Genomic DNA, 27897 nt, shown 5'->3' on the forward strand with positions numbered 1-27897 from the left:
TTTAACCGATACAATAAGCAATTTTTCCATTACTAGGTTACATCAATAATGATGGGGTTGTCTCTTCCTTTATTGTGCAATTACATATTTTTAGACGTACAAGCATGTCATATAAACGACACCATACCGGACCGTGCGCTACTAAACAAAATAAATTTGAAAAAAAAATACACTATACTATTTCTTTAGCACTAAACTTAAAAACACAAGGGGACACCTACATTCACAAAATCAAGAAAGAAATTAGAACTAAAACACAATTTTTCAGAAACATGTTGCACTATCATAGACTAATTTTCAGAGATTATTACTTATGAAAACACACCAATAGAACTGCATTCTATGGCAAGAACAAATTATCGAGAGTATTATGTCAGCCAACTTCCATTGCAACACTAGGAATGATATGTTGATGCCCTAACATACTTGTAGTGTGAGCACTGGAACACCAAGCATAAGAAATATTCGCAAAGTATGGCAACCTATTCGGTTTGAGAAAACATAACTTCAACTCTAATTATGTGAGAAATCGTTAAATGCTTGGCATGTGTGAACTCTTCATGTGCAAGTACACAACAAAAAAGCTAAGCCATAATACTAACAAAAAATTAAATAAAGAGCCCCAGAACATCTTGTACGTTTAAAGTAGATAAAGAAAGTGTTAGCCTGAAATGATAAAACATTGCATATCATCACTTGGCAAGCAACAAAACAGAAATCGCCACTTTTAAATTGAGAAGCAACGAAGATAGCTGAAAAAAAAAGGCCCCATTGCACGAATAAATGGGTATAATGTTTACCTCATAGTAAACTGAACATAAAGTGAGACGTTCATGCGGCCGTTGGTGAGCATTGAATGATAAGACGAGTCAAAGCAATGCCACTATGATTTTCAGTACGAATGAAAGCGGATATGCCCATAAAATTTAGACCCGATTTTATAATAGAAACAGTGCACCGCATTTCAACACTAATATCGAGACAGCTGTGCACATCAGTAAAAATCACGTGATGGTGGCCATATGCATCTTCGCTCGCTTGCCACACGGTGGTTAAAATGTCATTTTTCATGACTTAAGTGAAGAAATATATATGCTTACAAATCTGTACTTTCTTGGGAATGATAGAGTGTGTTTCAACCAATAAAATAAGCAATCTGTCTATTACTGAGGTTACCTCAATCATGAGGGGTTGTCTCGTTCTTTAATGTTTGTTGACATCTTTTTAGACGTACAAGCGTTCTTTAACGTTCGTTTACATCTTTTTAGACGTACAAGGCTTGAGGACACAAGTGGCACTTGTGCGGTCGTTCTCCTGTGTGGGTGTGCAGGTGCTGTTTCAACGTATAATTTTGCGAGAAGGCTTCAGGACACAAGTGGCACTTGTGCGTTCACTCTCCTGTGTGGGTGAGCAGGTGCTTATTCAACGTAGACTTTCGCGAGAAGGCTTCAGGACACAAGTGGCACTTGTGCGGTCGTTCTCCTGTGTGGGTGCGCAGGTGCATTTTCAACGTAGAATTTTGCGAGAAGGCTTCAGGACACAAGTGGCACTTGTACGGTCGTTCTCCTGTGTGGGTTTGCAGGTGCATTTTCAACGTAAAATTTTTGCGAGAAGGCTCCAGAACACAAGTGGCACTTGTGCGTTCACTCTCCTGTGTGGGTGAGCAGGTGCTTATTCAACGTAGACTTTCGCGAGAAGGCTTCAGGACACAAGTGGCACTTGTACGGTCGTTCTCCTGTGTGGGTGCGCAGGTGCTTTTTCAACGTAGAATTATGCGAGAAGCCTTGAGGACACAAGTGGCATTTAAATGACCGCTCGCCTGTGTGAACCCTGCAGTGCCGTTTCAAGTTGGACGAACGGGCAGTTTTGTAGTCGCACACATTACAACTGTGACGGCGTCCCCAAAGTAACTTGTCAGTAGTATTCGTCAAGGCATGAGGAATAGAAGACCCACAAGCTGCACAAAAAAAAAGAATAGAGGTTACTCAAGCATTGCTTCCACCTTTAATAGAAAATAGACTAAATTTTAGGGTTTTACATGGCAACATCAGTCTATGATAATGAGTCATGCCACACTGGGGGCACCTTCAGTTAACTTTTAGCCGCGCAGGGTTTTGATAATGTGCACACAAATTCAAGTATAGCAGTGTTTTAGTTTATCACTCCTAGTGCATTGCTAGCACTGCAGAAGCAGTTGTGAATAAGCAACATGAAACTACAGCAATATTGGCTGTTACAAATTATTCAATGAAGCACTTGATGAAAACTTTCGAAGCTGAAAATATCCGCTGAACCTTTAAAATTTCCTTGTTATCAGTATATAGGAGGGTTGCACAGAGGTGGGGCTCCCGAGATGGTGCCCGTATCGAAATGGAGGCCCACCCATTTAGGGGGTCTCTGCGTAGGCACTCAACTGCATTCTGCCCATACAAGCTATAGCGCCATACACACTGCCATGCACACAATCTTTCCTTGTCGTTCGCTGTTTCAAGAGAACTGATAAAGCGCCAGACCAGAGAAGATCTGCGCTACGACAGACCACCGAGTTGGCAATTGATGCCGCTAGTGCCTCAAGCGGATGGTGTCACTTGCCAACCTGCTATATGTAATTGATAAGGGAAAAGTTTCTAAAAAACATTCTTATTGTTCCTAGTAAAATGTATACATGTCAATCTGTAGCTATACTGACAACAAACCTAAAAACTGACAGCCAATTTTTTTTTACAGAATCTTATGTAGAAGCCCAAAAAGCTATCTTGCAATAGTTGATTCAAGTGGTTGATTCAAGTGGTGCAAGGACGTTTTGTAAGCACAATTTTTTCATCTGAGGAGACTCTTAAGAAGTTGGTGTGGCTCCACTAGCTACGCTGAGAAGTGATAGCAAAGTTCACTGCTTTTAAAAACTCGAACTGTTCATTATGCTCAATGGTCTCTATTTGCAGGAGAGGGAGCAACAGTGGTTAACCATCTACATTTTGACATTCTCAACTGTGTTTGAACAAAAGACTAGGTAGAATAAATTTGCTGAATTTTTGCTCTCCTCTAAAGTGTCTTTACTGCGTTATAAACCAGGCGCTCCTAGCATTTCTCCAATTTGTCTGCATGTGCTGTTCAGCCCTCAACTAACAACTTTCATGAGGCCGCTCATGAGCATTGAATCATAAGACAAGTCAAGGCATTGCCACTATGGTTTTCAGTACGAATGAAAGCGGATATGCCCATAAAAGTTGGACCTGATTTTATAATAAAAACAGTGCACTGCATTTCAACACTAATATTGAGACAGCTGTGCACATTAGTAACGATCACGTGATGGGGACCATATGCATCTTCACTCGCTTGTCACACGGTGGTTAAAATGTCATTTTTCATGACTTTAGTGAAGCAATATAAATGCTTATAAATCTGTATTTGCTCTAGATTGATAGAATGTGTTTGAACTAATACAATAAGCAATCTTTTCATTACTGAGATTACATCAATCATGATGGTGTTGTCTCTTCCTTTAATGTACGTTTACATCTTTTTAGACGAACAAGAATGTCATATTAAACGAATGCATACCGGACCGTGCGCTACTAAACAAAATAAATTTGAAAATAAAAAAACTACACTGTACTATTTCTTTAGCACTAACTTAAAAACAAAAGGGGACACTTATATTCACAATATCAAGAAAGAAATTAAAACTAAAAACACAATTTCTCAGAAACATGTTGCACTATAACAGACTAATTTTCAGTGATTATTATTGATAAAAACACACCAATAGAACTGTATTCTATGAGAATAACAAATCATTCAGGGTATTATGTCAGTCAACTTCCATTACAACAATAGGCATATTATGTTGATGCCCTAACATACTTTTAGTGGGAGCACTAGAACACCAAGCATACAAAATATTTACACAATATGGTACTTTTAGAGAAAGCACTGGAATACAGAGAATACAAAATATTTGCAAAGCATAGCAACGTATTTGGTTTTACAAAACGTAACTTCAAATCAAATATCCTAAGGATCAAGAAATGGTGATGCAGCTAGCAAATGACTGAATAAATGAAAACAGATAAAAATATGGTTCGCAGTTATCAATGGTTCGGAGTTATCCTCCCAACGCGAATTGCCTAGCATAGAGTGACCATTGTGGAATGTGGGATCTCGCGCTTGGTGATGAACTACTTCAGTCAGTTAGAGTTTGGTGAAATGTACATTGATTCCCACGTGCTCTGGGAACCAAACGGTAGTGCGAAAGGCATCAGGCAGTCTTTGCTAGATTATAGTCGTCGCTACTTTCGAGATGAGACAACATAGTAAGGCCCGTATGGCTGATCTGGTGTTAGCGTAAGGCCGCGAGGGATCGTTCATACCTAGCACGATAGCAGCTTCTTTGGCCGCTGCAACCGTGACACGTCTCTAATAAAGATCCTCCCATGTGGATCACCTACAACAGCTACAAATGAAACTGTATGCCAGTACTGCTCAGCATCATCTACGTAAGTGGTTGTACTTATATCAAGGCTTTTATTTGCCAAGTCTATGAAGGAGCGGGCTCAAGCCTTGCATCTAGCCACATTATATTGCGGGTGCACATTCCTCGAGAAGAGCTAACCTGAAAGGTTCCCCAAATGGTGTGAAACAGCTTGGTCATAGTAGGCAAATCTCCATTATTTCTAGCCACCTAGGGTTTTTATAACGTGAGCATACACCCAAGTACTATCGCGTTCCGTGTGAGCAACACCACTTGAACGCGTGGCCAAGCACACTGCCAGATTGTACTGTCGCAACAATCAAGGAATATTTTCGAGTTATCGGGAGAGAGTTTGGCAGCACCTGTGAAAGTGCATCACCCTAACTTGCTTGCTCACACACCCCCAATGTTATCATTTGCGAAGCTGATACCACCACAGGGCAAAATGAAGAAGAGTGCAAAAGCAAGCCTAGGTGATGTGCACTCACTAGAATAGCTATGCCCTTGCCTGATAACTCGAAATTATATCATAATCAACCCCACTGTATAACCTGATGGTGCACTTGGCCAAGCATTTTCGCGATAGCGCATATACTGAACAGGACTATACTAAGGCGTTCTGGTATATTTAACAGTAATTATGAATCGTCAAATGAATTAGATGACAGTGGAGGTAATTTGCACGTCTGTGATGAAAGATATTTAAATAAATGATACGACTTGGAGACCTGAAAAAGAACAGAATGTCTCTTCAGCACTATAGTTGAAAGAAAAGTAGTATGCCTAGATTGAAAAAGAATGAGACAGCGAAGAAACATGAACAAGAATCACAAACCACTATTCAGTGAATATTATTATTAATCCAAACCCTAAACCACATTCAATGACAATAACAAGTGATTTGGGATGTTATATCACTGAAATTCCTATGCAACACTAAACTATATGTGCTAACGATGTGACAAATTTTAGAGGAAGGATTTAAACACAAAGAACGCAACATAATCACAAAGCACGGTAAACTGTTTGCTGCAATGAAATATACACGCAGAACAAATCGTGTGGTACACTGTTCAATGCTCAAATGACGCAAAGTGCATGTGTGCAAGAAGACAATGAAAAAGGTACAACAGAATAAAAGGAAACAAAATGAAACAAGCTCCACAATAGCATGCATGCACCGAATAAAGAAGCAACAAATCGTAAGCATAAAATGTGAAAAAATTGCATATTATTGTTTACCAAGCAAAAGAACTAGAGTCGCCAGACAAAAGTTTAGGAATGACAAGGACAGAGAGAAACAAAAAGTGCCATTCAAAAGTACATCAGTAAATATTAACCAGATAGTAAATTGGAACTAGACATCAAGACTTGAAACAATCATAACTTGAAGCTGAAGTCAGGCAGCAGTAGTTCAATGTGCTTGTTGACAAAAAGGAACATGCATGTTATTGACAAGTTTGCAGAACATGGCCAGTGACATCTATTCTAATTAAAACTTCAAACATAGTGGCGATCACATAAAAAAGAAAGTTTCATTAGCATAACGAAGTCAGAGCTCACAGGTATGCAGGCACAGTGCTAGTGTTCTCAAAAACTTGGAAAAGGTTCTTAGCTGATTCACAGTTATGAAGGATTTCAAATTGCTTCTGATTAGCACAAAAAACCGTTATACACAAAGAAACTCAAAACGACATGCCGTCACACTTATTTAGTAGACATATATGCTGAACTTTTTTCATGTAACTAGCAACTTCAAATGAATGAACTTTTTGCATGTAAATGTTCTATTAGAAGAACACAGACAACAAAATATTTCAGTCAGAAATCTAACATTCAGGATTCGCTATGGTCGAGCATACTGAAAGAAGTCCTGAAAAGGTGTGGGTGCTCTTACATGCACTGAAAACACAAAGTAATGTACCAAGTCTAAAGATATCAGAACTTGCGACCATATTACTGACATGAAAAAAAAAAAACCTTCAGTATTAAATACAGGTGGCTCCACCTAGATTAAAATGTGATTGTAAAATTGGTTAGGTTGCACTAGAACATTCTCTGAAACTAAAGTTAGAACAGTGAGTGAAGAATAACCTAATAAAGCAATAATAAATACTGAAACATTATTGCTACATTCCCTCCATGAATATATATGATCTAATGCCGTTCTACGTATCCCGACACCACCACAGTGCTCTGAAAAGCCTGAAAATTGTGACTTCACTAAAACGGATCATACAGAAGAAATCGTGCTGGAATAATCACTTGCGTGAATGCACTAGCATGTGTTTTTTGAGATATGCTTGCAGCTTAAACACCCGGGAGCATAAAGTGCATTGATACGGTCGTTCAGCAGTGTGGATGCCCAAATGCACTTTCAGTGACTTTTTTCTAGCGAAGCTCTGGTGGCACAGGTGACATTTATGTGGTCGCTCGCCCGTGTGGGTAAGCTGGTGGTTGGTCAATCTGGACTTCTGTGGGAAGCTTTTAAAACACAGACGACATTCATACGGTCGCTCTCCTGAGTGGTAGCGCAGGTGAACGTTAAAGATGCTTTTTCGGGAGAAGGCTTGAGGACACAGGTGGCACTTAAACGGACGTTCGCCTGTATGAATCCTATTGTGTTGTTTCAGGTGAAAAGGATAGTCTGTCTTGTAATCACACAAATCACAGCGCAGACGGCATCCCCGATATAACTTGTTCACATCCGTGGTGGCAGAAGAAAAGAAAGACCCTGAAGCTGCACAAAGAAAAAAAAGACACGTTAGTCAATCATGCATAACTGTTCATATTAAAAAAGGTAAATATACTATTATAGTTTTACAAGCCAAGGAAGCTTTAAGACTCTAAGTGATGTCACAGTAGGCAAGTCTCAGTTAATTTTTATCCACCTAGAGTTTTGACAATGTAAACATAAGCCCAAGTGCTATCGCTCTCAGTATAAGCAACACGTGCCCAAGGGCACTAAAAAATGTACAGTGGCATCGATCACAGCATATTTTCGAGTTATCTGGGGAGGGGTTGGCAGCACCTGTGAGTCTGCATCAACCCCACTTGCTTAGTTACACCCCCAAAGTTACCATATGCAAAGTTGATACCAGAAAAAGGCAAATTGACGGCTAGCCTGAAAACAAGTGCAAGTGCTGCGCACTCAAAGATAGAGCCTGACAACTCAAAATCATGTCACGATTGATAACGGCATGTAACTTTACAGTACGCTTGGCCAAGTCCTCCCCGGGTGTCGCATATACAGGGCACGACAGTAACCAAGCGTTGTGTTATTTTACCTTTATTTCAATGTCGTCACTGTAGCCATAGATGAGCAGTCAAAAAAACGAACAAGAGTGCTGTTGATAGACACCAAGTGACACACGCACGCACGCACACACACGCACACACACATATATATCATACCCTTACCAAGAAAATGTATTCTGCATGACGTCTTCCTACAATACAAATAATTATACCTTGAAATAAAAGTGATTTTAATGACCAAATACCAGGAAGTATGCTGCTAAACAACATGCATTAGTAGAACTGAAGAACAACATGCCTTTCACATACTATAGATGTAAGAAGAGGAGTATACAAAAGCACTGAAACTTGGGCGAGCTTGTAGTTGAACATAGTGATATTAAGAGCGCGTAAACAGACAAGAAACGAGATTCATAGTCAGACAGACGAGCGCTCACCTCGAACTAATGTTCTTTCACAGAAAAGGCCAGGTTTTAACCTACACCAAGCACTGGAACGCATGCGTGAAACTACAATCTAAAAAACCCGGAGGACAGCTATCACCTAAGAGTTAAGAAAATGCTAAAAAAAACCACGTGTCTCTTACACATGCAGGCATCATAAAGGAAAATCAAGCAACGGAGGTTAAAGACCACTCGTGTCATGGCAAGCAAGAAAGTGGCTATTGCTGCCCTGCTCTCAGACTAGTATGCTCAGACTAGCGAAAAAAATGACAGAGCAAAAAAACATGTAGAAGAATCACACACCATTTTTCATTGATTATTATTAGTAATGCACAAACAAAAACACAGAATATGACAATAGAACAAGTGACAGAGCATATACTAGATCACGCAACTTCCAATGCAGTACTATGTGGCATATGCTAACGTTCTTATATGTTTATTGCGAGCACTAAAACACAAGGAAAAACAAAATATTAAAAAAGGACATATACGTACTAGTATTCGGTGCTATGAAATGTACCTACAAAAGTAATCGTGTGACTAACTGTTCAATGCTTAATTGTTGGACAGTGCCTAAGTGCAAGAGTACAATAAAAGAAAGCTAAAACGTAATAACAGGAAATATAAAAAGTAATCTCCCAAAAAACTTGCGTGTAGAGAATGAAGAGATAACAAGAGCATGAGTGTAAAATGAGAGAATATTAATTATTATCATCTGTAAGGTAACAGTACACAAGGCACCAGACCCAAGTTTATGAGTAACAGAGTAATAAACAGAAAGTGCCACTCCACCAATAAATTCGTAAATACTTACAAGCTTGTAAAGTAAATTAGAGAGCAAAAGAATTATCATGTGAACCCGAAGTTACACGACAGTAGTGCAATGTCTTCGTTAACAAAAAGCCATATACAATGACATATAAAAAGCCATGTAGTGACAAGAACACACAACACGGTCAGCAACATTTTTTCAATTGAAGCATCAAATGAAATGGCCAGCACAGAAAAAGAAAATTCCGTTATCATAAAAAAATTCAGAGCTCGCATGTGCTTTTGGACACTGATAATGTTCTAAAAAAACTTAAAAACAATTACTGAGGCATCCGAGTTGGTTCCTATCGGCACATACGCTTCTACAAAAAGCTCTATTGACACACGAAAAAAAAAGAACCACATACCGTCACACTTGTTTAGTGGACTGTGCGATTAACTCCTTACATGCAACTACTAACTTTACATGTATGAGTCTTTTGCATGTAAACATTTTATTCCAGGAATGTTAACAGAGATGACAATGTCTCAGTTTGAAATCTAACATTAAGCATTTACGATGATCGGGTATACCAAAACAAGTTCTGAAAAAGTATTTCTAAAGAAATTAGTGCTGTTCCATGCACTAGAAATACAGTTATACAATATATTTATGATGATATGTCTTGCAGTGATCTTAGTGAAAAGAAAAAATAACAACTTCCAGCTAAATTCATACAAACGCATAGATACCTCACTCATATTTGAGTATGACAGCAAAATTGCTTAGGTTACACTTGAATGTTTTCTGAAGCTATCCCGAAGCGCAACAAGTGAAAGCATTGAAAGATTCTGTTTTAACAGAAAAGGCAAAGCCTTAATAAATGAACCATGCTATAAAACTCACAAACACAATAAGGTTTGCACGTTCATTTAAGCTATGTATTGCAGCAATCATTGCCTTATTATTTAAAGAGCTTCGTAGACGCTTTTGCCCGGAAAAAAAAAAACATTGGACATCGCTGACTACGATAACTGGATTTCAGAATGCTTGCATGATGGGAAAACGCAAACAGAAATGGGTTAATGTATAGCAGGAACTTTCTCATATCTGGTACACTACCACAAGATGAACACCGAAATAAGTCAATGTGCTTGAAGTGGGCATCAAATGATCAGCAATCTTTGCTTCTGCAGCCCTTTGATGGGGGACATGATATCTGTAAAGTACGGTGCATGTACTGCCTTGCATGACCAAGCTAGGATCAGAAGAAACAGGTTTAGGAAGACCCATAATTATTTTCTACTCCACGTAACAAGCAACGCACTACTTTGCCACCACCATTCTTAGCGCGGTGATCACAACTTTCCTCTATTCCCACTAAACACACCTGTCTATTCCTTACTCTTCAAGAGTGTGATCACTGCATGAACTCTTGGAAGCTTTTCTTTCCCACAGTGAGCGAGAGCATGTTAGGACTGCATGGCTATACCATTTTATATGAACTCTCTTTACCAAAAAAAGCGTCCCATCAACTTCAATCACATCATTGCTTCTACCCAGCGATACAGAATGCCGTGAAGCATAAAGCACACGTAAATTTCAAAATAATGCTCTTTGATACCTACAGAATATACAATCCTGGTCAAAAGTTCCCAGGCCACACTTCTATAGAAATACATCGGACAATAGCCTGGGAACTTATGATCCCTCCCCAGTACACCTGCACAGCTTGGTGGTTTATTGATGCCGTCTTCATCACTCACCATGACAAATACAAAGACTTTTTTCCAAAGAACTTATTACAAACAAAGTATTTTAACAGCTGGTGAGGAACAGCCTAGTGAAACAATAATAAATACTGAAACATTCTTGCTAACTAAAAAACGTTTGATCTTGTTCTACGCATCTCGACAACACCACAGTGCTCTGGAATCGCCTAAAAATGTGCCTTTACCAAAAAAAAAGATCATACAAAAGAAATAGTGCTGGAATGATCACTTGCGTGAATGCACTAGCATGTGTTTTTTGAGATGTGCTTGCTGCTTAAACATCTGGGGGCATAAAGTGCATTGATACGGTCGTTCACCCGTGTGGATGCGCAAATGCACTTTGAGTGCCTTCTTTCTCGCGAACCTCTGGGGGCACAGGTGACATTTATGTGGTCGCTCGCTCGTGTGGGTAAATTCGTGGTTGAACAGTGTCGCCCTGTCTGTGAAGCTTTTGAAACACAGACGACATTCATACGGTCGCTCGCCTGTGTGGTAGCGCAGGTGATTGTTCAAGATGCTTTTTCGGGAGAAGGCTTGAGGACACAGGTGGCATTTAAACGGACGTTCGCCTGTATGAATCCTAATGTGTCGTTTCAGGTCACAAAACTTAGTAGTCTCGTAGTCGCACGATTCACAGAGGTGGTGGCGTTCCCGACGAGACTTGTCAGTATCCATGGTTGAAGGAAGGACGAAAGACCCTGAAGCTGCACAAAGAAAAGACACGTTATTCATGCATTACTCTTAAAACTAAAAATTAATTGTACTATTGGGGTTTGACAAGGCAACAGAGCTTTACGACTGTAAGTCATGTCACAGTAAGAAAATATCAGTGAATTTCTAGGCACGTAGTGTTTTTATAACGTGAGTGTAAATCCAATTACAATCATGCACAGCATGAGCAACACCACGCCAGCACGTGGCCGAGCGTACGGTAAGACTGTATGTTGAGAATTGTGCAGAAGGCGAGGAGTAGCGATATTATCATGATTGCGACTACATCAGTATTCGTAGTAAAGAAGAGGTCGACGGCAGCTCGTTCTTTCCTCAACACCATACAGTGGCTTCGACCATGGCATATTTTCAGTTATCTGGAGAGGCCAGTACCTGTGAGTGTGTATCACCCCCCACTGGCTTCTTTACACCCCCCAATGTTATAACTTGGGATACTGATACCACAAAAGGCAAAACGAGGGCAAGCGTAAAAGCAAGAGTAGGTGCCGCGAACTCACAGGAAGAGCCTGACAACTCGAAATCATGTCATGATCGATACCACTTCGTGGTTCGATCATGACACGATCATGACATGACCTTACGGGACTCTTGGCCAAGCACTCCCGGTGAATCACACATCTCTTCAGCACTATACTTAAAAGAAGGAGGTATGCCTAAATTTTAAACAATGACCCGGTAAAAAAGAAACATGTAGCCCAATCACAAACCCCTTCTCAGAGATTATTATTGATAATGCATGAACAAAAAACACTTTCAATGGCAATAACAAGTGATGGGGAATATTGTACCACTCAACTTTCAATGCAAAACTAAACTTTATATGCTAATGATCTAGAACAAGTTTAAAGTGAGCACTGAAATACAAAAAAAAATCCGAAAGAATCACAGAGCATGGTAAACTATTTGATGCAATAAAACGTACATACAGAACAAATTATGAGATACACCGTTCAATGCTCAAACGATGCAAACTGCATGTGTGAAAGAAGACAATGAGAAACGTACAACATAATAAATGGGAAAAAGAAAAACTAAAAAAAGCTTAAATCTAATCAATAAAAAGATAACAAAAGCATAAAATGAGAAAAATTTACATCATATCATTTTGCAAGCAACGAAATAGAAGGCACCTCTCATAAGTTTAGCGGTAACAAAGACAGTCAGGAACAAAAAGCGCCATTCCACAAATATATCGGTAAATATTTGCCCAACAGTAAAACTATTTACAGTGCGAGATATAGAGCAATCATGATTTATATAATAGTAGCCCAATGTGTCTGCTAAAAACAACAAATATATTAGTGACAAAATCACAGAACACGGTTACATTTGTTCCAATTAAAACGACAAATAAATTGGCAATGGCAGAAGAAGAAAGTTGAATTAGTATAAATAACTCGGAGCTCATATGTGTGCATGCACACTGCTACTGTTCTCAAAACTTCGAAACGGTGCTTAGATGTAGCAAAAGTACCAAGGCATCCAAGTGTGGCCGGTGCATCTGGGCGCAAAAAGAGCATTGTACTGTCGTTCGCCAGTGTGGATGCGCACATGCTCTGTCAGTGTCCTTATTTTTGAGAAGCTCTGGGGGTACAGGTGGCACTTATGTGGTCGCTTGTTCACTTGGGTAAGTAGGTGGTCGTTCTGGCTAATCTTATGTGGGAAGGCCCGAGGGCACAGGTGGCATTTATATGGTTGCTCTTCTCTGTGGGTATGCAGGTGAGTGTTCAATGTGGTCTTCATTGAGAAGTATTGGAGAGACAGGTGGGATCTTTAAGGTTGCTCGCCTGTACGAATCCTCGTGTGTTGTATCAAATTATACTACTTATCAGTCTCGTAGTCACACGAATCACAGCAATGAGGGCATCCCCACGCAACTTGGCTGCATTCGCGGTAGCAGGAGGGATGAAAGACTCTCACACTGCACAAAGAAAACAAGGCAGGTTATTTGAGTGCTGCTTTTGATCTGAAAAGAGAATAAATTTTAATCTGAGGGTTATACAAGGCAACAGAGCCCTACGACTGTGAGTCAGGTCGCAGTAGGAAAATCTTGGTTGATTTTCAGCAAACCAGGGTTCTCCTAATCAGAACATGAACCCAAGTACATACTATGGCACTCGGTATGGGCTACAACACATGATCACGTGGCCAAGTGCACTGCGAGGTAGTAGCGTGGTGCCAGTCATGACATATTTTCGACAAATTTGGGGAAAGTTTGTCTGCACCCGTGAGTGCACAGCCCTCATTTGCTTGCTTACACTCTCGAATTTGTCATTTACAAAGAAGACACTACCAAAGCGCAAAGCGGGCGTGAGCGTGAAAACAAACTGAGGCAATGCATACTCGCAGAAACAGCCAATCTCTGCCCTCATATCTCGAAATCATGTCACGAGTGATACCATTTTCTAACCTCACAATGCACTTGACGCTTGCAGCGTAGCTCATACTGAGCTCGATAGTAGAGAATTGTTTAGGTATTTTGCCCCTACTAAAATGCCACCACTGTAGCCGTAGTCTTTAACAGTCAAAGAAATGAAATTACAGTGGTGGTGTTGACTAACACAGTCTGTGATCACAAAAGCTTAAAGAGACAACATGAATTAGGGGAACTGGAAAAGAACAACTTGTCTCTTTAGCACTACAGTTGAGGCAAGCGTAGTATGCCAGATTTCAATAAATGACATGGCAATAAACCTGTAGCAGAATCACAAACAATTTTTCAGTGAGTATTGGCAACGCACCAATGAAACCAGATCGTAGGGCAATAACAAGTGATTGAGCATACTTGGTCACTCAACTTCCAATGCAACGCTAAACTTAGTATGCTAATGGTCTTATATAATTTTAGTGTAAGCACTGACATACAAGAATAATAATATTATAATTAATAATAAATATCCTGGTGTTTTACATCCGAAAACCATGACATGGTCACGAGGAACACCGTGACGGAGTGTCCGAAAGTTTGGACTATGTGGTTTTGTTTAACGTGCCCCGACATGACACAGTACACATAGCTCGACCATTTCGCCTCCTTTGAAATGTGACTGGGGCAGCCGGGGTCGAACCGCGACCTTTGGGTCAGGAGCTGAGCACAGTCACCGCCACACCACTGTGGCGTATCACTGAAATGCAAAACATTCACAAAGCATGAGAAGCTATTTGATGCAACGAAATGTACTTACAGAACTAATTTTGTGATAAATTGTTAAATGCTTAAACAACGTAAGGTGCATGCATGCAATAAGACAATAAAAAGCCTTTGTAATAAAAGGGGAAAGAACAAGCTCAGAAAAAGATTGCGTGTACTGAATAAAGAGGTAACAAAAGCATACGCATAGAATGGGAAAATGATTGGATTATATCATTTAGCAACAAATGTCACAGCTTTGCCGCAAAGGCAAAGCAAAGAACACGATGGCAACGAATTGGAAGGTCACGTGCAGAATGGCAAGCAGATCGAAACCTGCCTCGCATTTCTCATGCACAAATGACACACGAAACGAACTCACAGGTACAGACGAACGCGAATAAGTGTCTCAGTTGTTACTTTGCTGAGCCTGAAAAGCGTGCCCTTTTTGCAAACGGAGGCTGTGCAATGATTGCAGTGACCTTTGTGTGCCCCTTAACTGGGTACACTGAAACATATTCAAAAACTATGATTAAATAATTAGAGGTCTTTCATGCACTAAATACACAAGGTTATAAGCAAACTTATAGATACCAAGCCTTGCAGATCTTAAAGAAAACAGAGAAAAAAAATCATTTGTGGTATTATTATAGGTGGACCCACCTAAATTTAACCCTTTAAAGCCTGAACCATAATACTGCCAAACAAAGTAAAAACTATCTGTATTTTCCAGCTTTAAATAGCAATCTTTAAATGATTCTGATGTTAAAATGATCTAAAATGCAACTTTAATGCATACTTTTACGTATGTCACGAGTGCTCCCCATGCCACAGAAGCAAGGACATTGCAACAAAGAAATGTGCTTCGAATCTACATCACACGTCGTGTCCCAACACTTAGGTGCATACACACTAATTAAACAAAATTATTGAAGACAACATATATAATCCACGTGAAAAAGAATGAAGAAGTGAGGGCTGTTGCACAGGCTTAGCACTCTCCACCATCAGCTACAAAACACTTGATCCTAGCATAAAATACCTTAGACAAGACGCACCAGATCTTTCAAATCAAAAGCTGCATTCCTCGTGAAGTTCAGTAACGTTTAAAGCTAAATGAGTTGGTGATAGTTTATGTTAAGTACTTAAGACGCAGTGCACAAAGACAAGGCACAGCGGTGTCCCCTTCCTTTCTTTTGTGCCTTGTCTCGGTGCGCTGCTTCATAAGTAAGCGATCCCCATGAGTACTTGACAGCTGGCATTAAAGATAACACGCATTTCAGGACTTGCTTGCTCAAAATTTTTCGTATGTCGCACATTCCCGACACTCGGATGTAAAGGCTTAAATACAACAGCAATATTGGTTAGGTTTCTTTAGAACATTCTGTGAAGCTGTCCTCATGTTACCAAACAAAAGCATCGGAAGTTTGTTTCAACGAAAAATGCATAGCCTCAATAAATACACGAATGTGCTAAACTGGCATACGAAATGAGGTTTAGAGGTTTAGTGAACCCACATATTCCAGAAATATTTTTGGAATATTTAATGAGCTTGGCAGATGCTTCCACAGGAACACAGACATAGACGTCACTCAATACTGCAATGACTGGACTTCAGAATGCTTGCATAATGGAACAAGGCAAACAGAAGTGAGCAAATGCATAGCAGAGAATCTTTCTTTTCTGATATATCACAACCTGCATGCAGAGATATGAAAATATGCATCAAGTGTGCATTCGATGACCAGCTGTCTTCGCTCTTGCGTGCCCTTGGAATGGGCATATAATGTTTGCAAAGTGGGGTGCATACACTGCCTTGCACAACCGTAGTTAGGGCGGTGAGAAACGGGTTTGAAAATATCCACAATAAATCTCAACTCCACATCACATGTCATGCCCTCGTTTCGGTGCCACCATTCGCACTGCAGCAACATTTGTAGTTTTTCTCGATTAATACAACACACACCCTTCTATTCCCCACTCTTTAGGAGTGCGATCGCTGTGTGAACTCTAGAAAGCTGACAAGAGTACAATGCAGCGTATTGATAATAGATGACGGATGAGGTTGCGCATAAATGTAATACACGGCACAAAGGAAGTTTATATGTGCATTTCGAGAAAATATATGTGTATGCTCTTCTAAATAGATTTTTTGGAAGAAACCGCTCCCCTTCGCCCCTTCCCTTGTGCTGCGACTTATATTTTTCGCACTACATAATCAGTCTTGGAAGCTTTTCTTTCTCACACGGAGCACAGAGCCTGTTCAGCATCGCAATCGCACTTTACATGAACCCACAACACCAATAACAAGACTGCATTGGGAGAGTCCCAATAACCGCGATTCGCGCTTTCCATTTTCCTGTGCGGCGCTCTGGTGTTTTGGTAGGGGCCAGGAGAACTGGCATTGCTACAACGAAGGCCTCTGATACCAGCAGGTGTTTCGCGACTATTCCGCTAGAGAAGGGAGCATGTGCAAAGGCATCGTGAAAAAGGATGATTGCGATAATGCTTGCACCTAGTGCTCCAGAATGCCACGAAGCATAAAGCACATGTATGTAAATTCCGAAATCAAGCTCTTATTATTTTTACAAAATGTACACCTATGCAGCTTGGTACAGCGGCACTGTCTTTGTCGCTCCCGAGTACAAGGGTTTCTTTTCGGTGACCTTATGGTATATAAAATATTTGAACAATTAGTGAAGAAAACTTAATTGAAACACTAAGATATACTGAAATATTCTCGTTACATTCTACTACATGCACAAAGGTGCTCTAAGGACAGTGAGGGTCAATGCTGTCCAAAGTCCCCCTATAGTACCATGAAAAAATTCAGGCCCCCAAATTGATAAAAGCTGAAGCAAGCCAATGAGATCAAGTGTTTTGTTAGTTTTTTTTATATGTTTAGCAAGGTTGGAGTAGTGAAAGTGCAACGGATTGTGCATAATGTACATTCAATACTTGAGACTGCAAGGCCTCTGATGTCCACTTAAAAAACTGGAGAAGGAAGATTTTGTATTCCTGTAGACTGCTTTTAATGTTTTAACTTGCAGAAAACTAAGTGTTATCTCTATGTTTTCAAGTAACCTGTGCAGTACTCTGTGGATAGCACAAAACGCCTGAAACAGCAAAGAAAGTTCAGCCACACAGATGCATGCAGTAAGCCAGCCGAAATTTCCAAGAACAAGCACACTGACAAAAAAGTTGCAATGAACGGCCTATCACAAATATGCAACAAAGCAGCAATCACATTCGTCGGGTAAAAAGATTCAATTTCACCATTTTGATGACAACATACAGGAAAGCAAAAGCACATGAAGGCATTGCAGTACACTTGCCACATATAGACTATCTTACGGATAGGTTTAAGTGCCGCCATACTGGGCTGTTAACCATTGTCTTTTAAAACTTTAACCTCTAAACAAACAGTGTTACGGTAGACGTATACGCATAGGAATAGTTTGGTTGGTGCGTACAACGTTTCATGGTCTTATCAATCCATGTCGCAATACGCAGAAACAAGAAAACATCGACTTACACAGCCGAACATGACGGCACCCAGATGCCTCAAGGAAAATATTCTACATAAAGCTGCATGGCTTAATGCGATTCGCTCGCTACAGGATTGAGTAAATGACTGTTATTCTGCAGAGCCGTAAAAAAAATGGGTAAAACATTTTCCCCAAATGACCACTACTAAGTGAAAGAATGCAACGACAGCTGCTAATTGCCTGTCAGTAATGGTGATACATTTTTTCACAATGGGTAGCTCCTTCACCCAAGCCATCACTGATTCGTCTATCGTATGATAGGACTCTCTAAATGCTCTTGTTTTGGTGATAGAAAGGTCAGAAGATAGCATTTTAAGCACGAAACGCAAATTGAACAATTTACTTCAAAAGTTTTACGGCGTTTCCTTCTCAAAGGCGGATGCACACAAGCCCACATCTAAAACTGTCACAAGCTGGATGGCTGTTGTGCTCCTGCCTTCGGAGAAAATTGGACAACGCATTAGAGAGACTACTTCTTAAGCTGCAAAGGTGATCAGCCGCGACGCTTCAGTTGCCTCCACTCTGGGATTTATTATCTGGCTATAATTTCTGTGACCGGGACAAGCTTTTCATAAATATGAGAGCTCACTCACTTTTCCAGACATGTCCGAATTCGCTGACAATCGCACGTTTTCCAGGTTAGTAGACACTCTGAATTTATATAACTAACTAGTGATTCCCACACAATGCGCCCACGACATGGCACATGACAGTTTTTGCAAGATGCATGCTTCGTAATTGAACTCCAGCAGCACCCCGGCCACGGCAATCACAGTTTGACGTGGGCGAAATGCTCGAGGCCCGTGTTAAGACTAAGATACACGCGATGGAACACCACAAGGTAAAATGTTTTGGTGTGTTACAAGCACAGCACGCGTGTCAGTCAAATGCTATGTCTGAAGTTTCGCATTTCATATATTCAGCAGGTAAGTTAAAGCCGCACATGAAAATTTCTATTGAAGAGGCCAGGCACTTGGTGCTTCTTTAAAATAGGCAGCGTAACGAACCCGCCTATTTGTGTAAAGTGAAAGGCTTAAAGATTAGATCAGTGTTCAAGACTGTCCTTGTGTAAAGCTGTGCGACTCGATTTGTATCAATTCCGGGGCCTGATTTGGAATCGTGTAATTGTATTAAAATAGAGGTGTTTGTGATTTTAGATACATTATTGTGAATAAATCTTGGTTGATCATGTAGTTTGCATTATTTCAGAACCTCTCATTTATTTTGCACTGATACTGAGTATTGATAGCCTGTTTTAGGCTTGTATTGACCACAGCGCAATTGCGTCACATCAGACAGTGGATGGACGACACATACACATGAAATATAGATTAATATAGATAATGGTTATTGTTGAGCGACAAAAAAACATTCATCTGATTCATTATATATATATATATATCTTTAGGGGTGTAATGGTAAAAACATGAAAAAATCACCTCAGAACACAAAATGAATTGTCACTGAGGCCATAGTTTTTAGTGGGAAGCTCTACGACTCGAGTTAACACACAGACTCTACAGGAAAAGTTCCTGTTGTGAAAAGGAATGCCCACTACTGCAGCGACATCGACATGTTGGCGCGAGCTAAGACTGCCTGGTTGCTGCTGCGACGCTGCCCGTATACTCGGCCAGCTCTTGCTGCTTTTGTACCGACGCTGCTACCGCTTTTGACCTTGCACTTACATTATATTTTGGCGAAGAACGCTGCGGTCTTCCACACTCCTGGAACTGTGTAGCCGAAAGCTGCCATCTGTCATGCCTGATGACGCTGTCTTCACACCCCCATCGGCTTCGCCACGCAGGGGCTGACCCGGTGGCCAGCTCTTGCGGGAACCCGACATCTTCAGCGGCACCGACGAGAAAGACGTTGAGGATGGCTGGAATCTTATGAACGAGCCAGCGCTACTAACAAATGGGAGGATCCCAAGAAGCTTGGTACCGTGATGTTTTATTTAACGGATGTTGCCAAGCTATAATACAGAAACAATGAGCCGGATATCCTCTCTTGAACGACCATTAACGCCTGCATATCAGATGTTTTTGGACGCCCTGGTGTGCGCAAACTTCGTGCAGAACAAGGCCTATGAAGCCGGTCCCAACAAACTGGAGAGACATTCACTAGCTACATCGAGGACATCCTCGACCTTTTCCGGCGTGTCGACCCGACGATGGCGGAAACTGACAAGGTACTACATATCATGAAAGGCATTTCCGATGACACCTTTCAAATGCTGCTCTTGAATAACCCTGTCACTGTCTCTGAGCTCATCGAGTTGTGTCAGAGTTTCGACGAGCTCCGACGAATGCATTAACGTCCCGGATGACATGCTCTCAAGCCTAACCACCACCTCTGACCTTGAGTCCCTACTATTGCAGATCAAAGAGTTCGTTTGTGCTGAGGTCGCCCATCAGCTATCGCTGCTATCAACAGCCGGCCAACCACCGACACCTCTGCCAGCAGACATTCGCCAGGTCATCCAGGCAAGTTTGCGTGGCTCTGCCATCTGCCCGTTACACTTCACCGTTGCCGACCCCTGTTGCCTGTGCCGAGATAAATGCACCTCTAAGCTATGCAGAAGCTGGTCGAGCTATGCCGCTCGACCAGCTCTTCAGGCTTTTACGTCACTGCCATTAGCCGTGCCGCCGCGACCCACTCCTCGGTTCGCTCAGCCGAAGTCCCTCCAGAGTAGTGGACAAGGGGGTACACTCGACAATCGGCCGCCAATATGCTTTGCCTATGGCCCACCAGGTCACATAGCGCGATACTGCAGCCGACGCATCCCTGTCTACCACCAGAGCTTTGAACCTGCCCCTTATGTGCCACCGCGCCCTTCGTTCTCAGGCTCTCAGCCCCCGACCAGATGTCATCGTACGCTGACCACAGCCTTCCTGTTAACCGCCGCTCGCCATCGCCTCGACGCCGCTTGCCATTGCCGATGCGCCGTCGTCCATCATCGCTGGAGTGGGAAAACTAATTTCCGCAGTTCCAGAGGCATGAACTGCGTCGCCCACGAAAAGACCAAGGCCTCTCTCTTCACAAACGAATGTTCTCGACGTATATGTGCACGGCGTCTCTGCACTCGCTTTTGTGAGACACTGGTGCCGAAGTTTCAGTGATCAGTGCAAGACTCTGCTGCTAGCTCAAAAAAGTTACGACGCCACTAGCAAGTATATCACTTCGTACAGCCAGCGCAGAGCACATCACGCTGGCCGCTGCTTGTACTCCTCGCATCGCGATTGATGGCCTCATCTATGTCGTCGAATTGCTAGTGTTGGGTTCTTGCTCCCATGACCTAATTTTGGGTTGGGACTTTCTCTCTGCTAATAAGGCCATCATCGTCTGCTCTCGCGCTTTGGTGCCATTTGAAGTGTTTGGCGACGCTCTGTGAAATGATGCTCTTGAAACCGGGGACAAACTATTTGTTGCTGAAGACGTAATCATACAGCCGCACTCTTTTGCCCTTACCATGGTGTCTTTCAACTCGCTCGCCGAGTCGAGTGCTCTTTTCAAGCCATCTGCCCTTTTTATTCGCCGCAAGTGTTCGCTGCTACCTTATGCCCTTCTAGAACTTTATGACGGCTTCAGCAGAGTACTCATCTCGAACCTCTTGTCATGTCCTGTAACACTACTTCGGGGGTGAGTGCGTCGGGCAGGTTTACAGTTTCGACCCCTCTGCAATTGTCGACATGCCGACTGGTCCTTTCACCGAACACGAAGTCGCCGGAGTGACCTGTGCCTCTTCGCCGCAGACTACTAGGCCTGACAACCTGAGCAGCTCTATCGCCGACATGTTAACCGTTTTGCAACGTGCTCAGCTTCTACGACTGCTGGACAAGTTCCGTTTTTCCTTTGACTGCCAGCATACTCCCCTCGGCCGCACGTCCGCTGTGTGTCACCGCATCAACACGGGTGCCAATGCGCCACTGCGTCAAAGACCCTATCACGTGTCCGCAGCCGAGCGCCAGGTTATTCATGACCAAGTAGCTGACATGCTTAAGCGTGGCATCATCCAGCCTTCGAATAGCCCCTGGGCATCTGCAGTCATTCTCGTTAAAAAGAAGGACGGGTCAATTCGCTTGTGTGTTGATTGCCATTGTCTTAACAAAATAACTCGAAAGGACGTTTACTCCTTACCGAAAATTGACGATGCCCTTGACTGCCTCCAAGGTACAGAGTACTTCTGTTCTATTGACCTACGGAGTGGCTACTGGCAAGTCCCTCTGGCACCTGAAGATCAGCCTAAGACGGCCTTTGTTACACCTGATGACCTTTACGGATTCTGTGTCATGCCTTTTGATCTTTGCAACGCGCCCGCAACATTCGAGCGGATGATGGACAATCTTTTGCGTGGCCTAAAGTGGAAAACATGCCTGTGCTACTTTGATGACGTGGTTATATTTTCACCAGATTTTCCAACGCATCTCTGCAGGCTAGATAAAGTATTGCAGTGCCTAACTGACGCCGGCCTTCAGTTCAACCTGAAGAAATGTCGCTTCAGCGCAAGTCAGCTCACCATTTTCGGCCATCTTGTCTCTAAAAACGGTATTCCTCCAGACATCGCCAAGCTTCGGGCAGTTGCATAGTTCCTTTAACCTGCATCTCTGAAGGATCTGCACAGCTTTCTTGGCCTCTGCTCGTATTTCCGCAGCTTTATTCGGAATTTCGCGATGATCACCGCCCCTTTGACTGAACTTCTACGCAGTGACTCGAAAAGGTACGCTTGGTCACGCGCCTGTGATGATGCTTCCGAAAAGTTGAGCCACCTGTTAACCTCGCCGCCAATCTTGCGTCACTTCCACCCAACTGCTCTGATTGAGGTACACACCGATCCCAACGGTGTTAGACTCAGCGCCGTGCTCGCGCAGCGCGGATCGGGATTCCAGAAGTACGTAGTCGCATACGCAAGCCGTACCCTTACCAAAGCGGAGAAGAACTATTCTGTGACAGAGAAAGAGTGTCTAGCAATTATATGGGCTCTAGGTAAATTTAGACCGTACCTATATGGTCACCCCTTCGACGTAGTCACCGATCACCACGCGCTTTGCTGGTTATCCACATTGTAAGACCTCTCCGGCTGTTTAGCTCGCTGGGCTTTGCGGCCGCAAGAGTTTGACATGCATGTTGTCTACAGGTCTGGCCGACGTCACACTGATGCCGACACCCTACCATGTTCACCTGTGTCATCGGAAAGCTCTGCCTGTCTATCTGATATGGACGAAACGGTTGCATTTCAAGCAAACTGCGACATGGCATCTGAGCAACGTAAAGATGACTGGATCAGCACTCTTTTGCGATTCCTTCCAGACCCGTCGACTTATCCATCTTCTCGAACGTTGCGCTGTCAAGTGGCTCACTTTGAGGTCCGCGATGGCCTCCTTAATCGCAGGAATTACAAGTCTGACGGCCGAAAGTGGTTACTCATCATACCTCGCCATCTTCGTGCTGCAATATGTTCAGCTTTCCACGCTGACCCTCAGTGCGCACATGCGGGCGTCTTCAAAACATACCCTCAACTTTCCTCCCGGTTTTATTGGCGAGGCATGTACACCTTTGTATGCAAATACATTCAGTCATGCCCGTAGTGCCAATGATGCCAAGCTCACCATCATCACGCCTCTGGTCCGATCCAGCCGATCCATTGCCCAGCCACGCCTTTCGACCGCGTTGGAATCAATCTGTATGATCACGGCTTCCGGAAACGGTTGGATCGTTGTTGCTGTCAACTACTTGGCGAGATACGCAGAAACATCCGCTTCGCCTGCTGCCACAGCATGCGACGTACCATCTTTTGTCCTGCAAAACTTCATTCTCCGTCACGGTGCACCACGTGAACTTCTCAGCGACAAAGGACGTGTATTCCTCTCTGAAGTCATCAACGCACTCCTTGCCGAATGCTGTATTGAACTACCACCGCCTATCTGAACTACCACCGCCTATCATCCGCAGACGAATGGATTAACGGAAAGATTCAATCGTACTCTAGGGGACATGCTATCTGAGTATGTTGCCTCAGACCACTCCAATTGGGACCTCATTCCGCCTTTTGTAACGTATGCATATAACACTGCTCCACCGGCTATGGGCTTTTTGCCATATTTCCTGCTATATAGCCGAGACCCTTCCACCACACATGATAAGATTCTACCCTACCAACCCGATTGCCCTGAGTCTACGCCTATTTCTGAAGCTACTTGCCGCGCCGAGGAATGCTGTAAGCTTGCCCAGTCGTTTACAACCATCGATCAATGGAGACAAAATCTCGACGTGACAATAACCAGCCGTACCCTAACTTTGTTCCAGACACTTTTGTGTAGCTTTGGGTTCCCGCTGTCCCTATAGCCCTTTCCTCGAAGCTTGTTTCAAAATAGCAGGGACCCTACCACATAGTCTCGCAGACTTCACCTGTTAACATTGTCGAACCTGTTCCGCCATCCACAGACCAGCGCCTTTGGGATCATAAAACTGTTCAGGTTGTTAGGACCGTCATCATTATTGAAGTTTTTCGACCTTTGTGAACAGGACAAAAATATTTCGACGCATTCCAAGCAAGGGTGTGCCGTCAAGACGGGTTGATTTCCTCTCCGCAAAACCTGAACGAGGGGTTCGGGACTGGTTTGCGCAAAGAAAACGCACCAGCCAAGAGAGGCCATTGTGAGCTCGACTCAAGAAAGGCCATTGTGTTTGCTGCCAGCAAGGCTGCCAACAAGGAGGCAGCTGGACTATTTCCGAGGTCACCGAGAATCTGGAAATCTCGGAACCAGCATGGTATTTGCAGTTCAGGCTGAAAGCTAAAGCCAAACTGGTTGTGGCTGCATCTTGCGAAGAGAAGCGGAGCCCCGGATATGCGCAGCTAAGCCACAGCTTCTAGCAAACAACCAGGAATGGAATGTGGGGTTGAAGGAAAGAAAAGGGCACTATCTGCTGTAGCCCTTGCGGGAGTTCACCTCGAGGACGAGACATTAGTTGACCACTCCTCCTTCCCCCTTTCTCCGTAGGATCGGCTGAATGGGGTGGCATATTTTGACGAAATGCTGGCATGCCACTACATTGTCCTACCCAAACACAGTCAGGCAATTTTGACAGGTGTACTGGCAGCCGGTTTTTCGAACCTCACCCAACTGCCAGAAGAATCATGGAAGCCAAGGTCGGCTAAGTTCATCAGACATGCGCGAAACTTGGTGACATGTGCGAAACGTCGGTGCAGTGCGTTTGTGACCATATTTGGGCATCGTGTAGACTGTGCCCTCTCTACTAGCTTTTGCCAACGGAGTGTCTAGCGTTACGTCTAGATGTAACAATAGAAGCCGTTAAAGTGAAGTCCAGACGTAAAAATAAGACAAGATATAGTTACGTCCAGCGTGACAACAATACAAAACAGACTGGTTAAACGCTAGACACTCCGTTTGAACAAAACGCGCGACGGAGTGCGTCAACACCACAGGTGGTTACATACATGACAATCAAAAAGGTTGTGTAAGAATCGCAACAATGCCAGTGTATGATTACTCCGCGTCTATAGGCAGTAACCAACATGGTGATTGATATGTGGGGTTTAACGTCCCAAAATCACCATATGATTATGAGAGACGCCGTAGTGGAGGGCTCCAGGAATTTGGACCACCTGGGGTTCTTTAACGTGCACCCAAATCTGAGCACACGGACCTAAAACATTTCCGCCTCCATCGGAAATGCAGCCGCCGCAGCCGGGATTCGATCCCGCGACCTGCAGGTCAGCAGCCGAGTACCTTAGCCCCTAGACCACCGCGGCGGAACAGGCAGTAACTAACACATCAATAGAATCAACAGAACAATGAAATGGCACGACGTAAGTTGGTGCATAGGCTATGGTTGGCAACGTTTCTAGATTAGGTAAGTTGCAAAACTCCCCGCGTCAGACTACTCGTCACACGGCGCCGGGACAGCTTCCGGTTTGGTGGTACTGGCGGCGCAACGAGCTTCCGCTAGCAGACGAAAACGCTTAGTCGTCGTGGCGGCCGTTCTGCAAGAGCTTTGCCAACAGTATATTATCGAGATTTGTTGTGCTGCCGCAGAAACTTAATACTACGCAATATTAAGCGGTGTAAGGCAAATACAGTATAATTATGGTTTTCTGAACTGTCCACATTAAACAATGCTTGATATATACAGCATGGCATACGAGTTTTCGGTTAGTTGCTAGTTAGTGTACGTTAGCAATATATTTTTAGACGCGAAAAGCCCAATTACAATGTCTGGCATCCTTTTTTGTGGCTGTGTTGTTCGGGCTTGCAAATAAGTTACAACTATGTGGTGCAATCTTATGGCTTTTGTCTGGTTATATAGTCAACCTTTTTTTTTTTTCATGTCAGTCACATTTTTTAGCAACTTAGACCGTCGAAAAGCTATGCGTGCAGCCATTTTCTTGAGCATGACTTCCCTCTGCTTCTTATGAAGTTCCTCTATTGCAACCTTATAACACAGCTGCAGCCAAAGCTTCGAGCAGAAACCACACTTTGGGGTATCGGTGAGTACTTCGTAGTCATTACTCACGAGTCTGCCTGTTGACGCATTGGGACTACATAAACACACTTGCAGCTTTTCTATGTGTTCCAGACGTTCGGCCCATAGGGTGATGGTATCTGCATTGCCAGGCGACTTGGCTAAGCGATTGTGACGGCTGCTAATGGTGACTGTCATGTCTTCTGCGACGAAAACGCATTTCTCCACAAATAGCGCTCTTTTTTTTCTTTGAGCCCTAGAAACACCACAAGACATCATGTCTCGCCATACTCAACAACTTTCCGCCAGCATGCAAACAAACGTTTTATATGTCTTTAAGCGAAATGACGCCACTAGTTGACGGCATGTCGGGACTTATTTCACTGTCTTCGAGCTCAGTGCTCGGAGATAGTCTATTCTTTTTCGTCGATGATATTCTGGAAAAGACCCCACTCCTATCGGGCAGCTTTCGCTTCTTTGTCGCGGGCCCAGCAACAAAAGTAAGCGGGCAAGGTAAGCGGCAAATTCGGGAATATTCGTGGAACGCGTCCTTCGGCGAGGTCCCACTTCCCTCTTGCGATTTGTACCTTCTTACCATATGACGTGAGTGAAAGTCTTCAGGATGTCCTTCTCATCAAAGAGCATATCACACACACGTGAGGTGCTGGGTAGTTTCTTATCCGCACGAGGAATAGCGTGGTCCCATACCTCTCGCTGCTCAGGTACACGTGGGTACAAAAGAAATGTTGTGGTGTCTCTCATTTCCTGTAGCTACTCTACAGCCGAGAACGCAACATCTGGGCATGATGAAAACACGCAACACATACAAAGCAGAACAGGGCGCGCTGAAGCACAAAACTGTTCACGCAGAAAGAAGCCTCCACGGATAAACACGCACTGCAACATGCAGAGCCGACGGAGGTTACGGGAGTGACATGAGCGAGCATGCAGTGAGTGAATCCGGATGCGACAGCAGTGCCACATGTGTCGCTGGGAGCGGCGGCGCCACGCAACATCGCTCAGTTTTGCAGCTTACCTAGTTCTAGAAACGTTGATGGTTGGTGACGAGGACACGGTCTGTTTTTTTAGCGGTCCCAGTGTAACAGCTAGCCTTCTCGATAAATCCCACAACAAGGCTGAAAAGCTTCTTTTAGACAACTTACCTGTACATGTTTCCAATGGCTGGTCCATTTCGGCGAAAAGTTCGGAGAAAACAACGCTTTTGAGTTGACGCTATTGACACCGAGCAAACCGCCACAAACGCTTTTTGGATTTGGTCGTGGATTAGTTTGGCTAGTCAAAAAT

The 27897-nt window shown here is 43.1% G+C and overlaps 1 protein-coding gene across 4 annotated transcripts; it reads right to left on the reverse strand.

The window, feature by feature from the left end:
• Positions 1-49: 49 nt before the first annotated feature.
• On the reverse strand, positions 50-27897 carry LOC142765761 (uncharacterized). 4 transcript variants are annotated; one of them, XM_075867366.1, is made up of 2 exons: positions 27756-27868; positions 50-1957 (listed from the first exon to the last, which is right to left on the reverse strand). In XM_075867366.1, exons 1-2 carry the CDS (start codon positions 27781-27783, stop codon positions 1644-1646), a joined length of 342 nt encoding a protein of 113 aa, XP_075723481.1. In that variant the 5' UTR covers positions 27784-27868; the 3' UTR covers positions 50-1643. The 4 variants fall into 4 exon arrangements, 2 of the variants coding, with proteins under 2 accessions (XP_075723481.1, XP_075723480.1); XM_075867365.1 differs by lacking the exon at positions 50-1957 and adding an exon at positions 8177-11405 and having other exon boundaries at positions 27756-27897; XR_012884385.1 differs by lacking the exon at positions 50-1957 and adding an exon at positions 11510-13354 and having other exon boundaries at positions 27756-27862.

This window comes from Rhipicephalus microplus, chromosome 6, assembly GCF_043290135.1.
Source record: "Rhipicephalus microplus isolate Deutch F79 chromosome 6, USDA_Rmic, whole genome shotgun sequence".
NCBI lineage: Eukaryota > Metazoa > Arthropoda > Arachnida > Ixodida > Ixodidae > Rhipicephalus > Rhipicephalus microplus.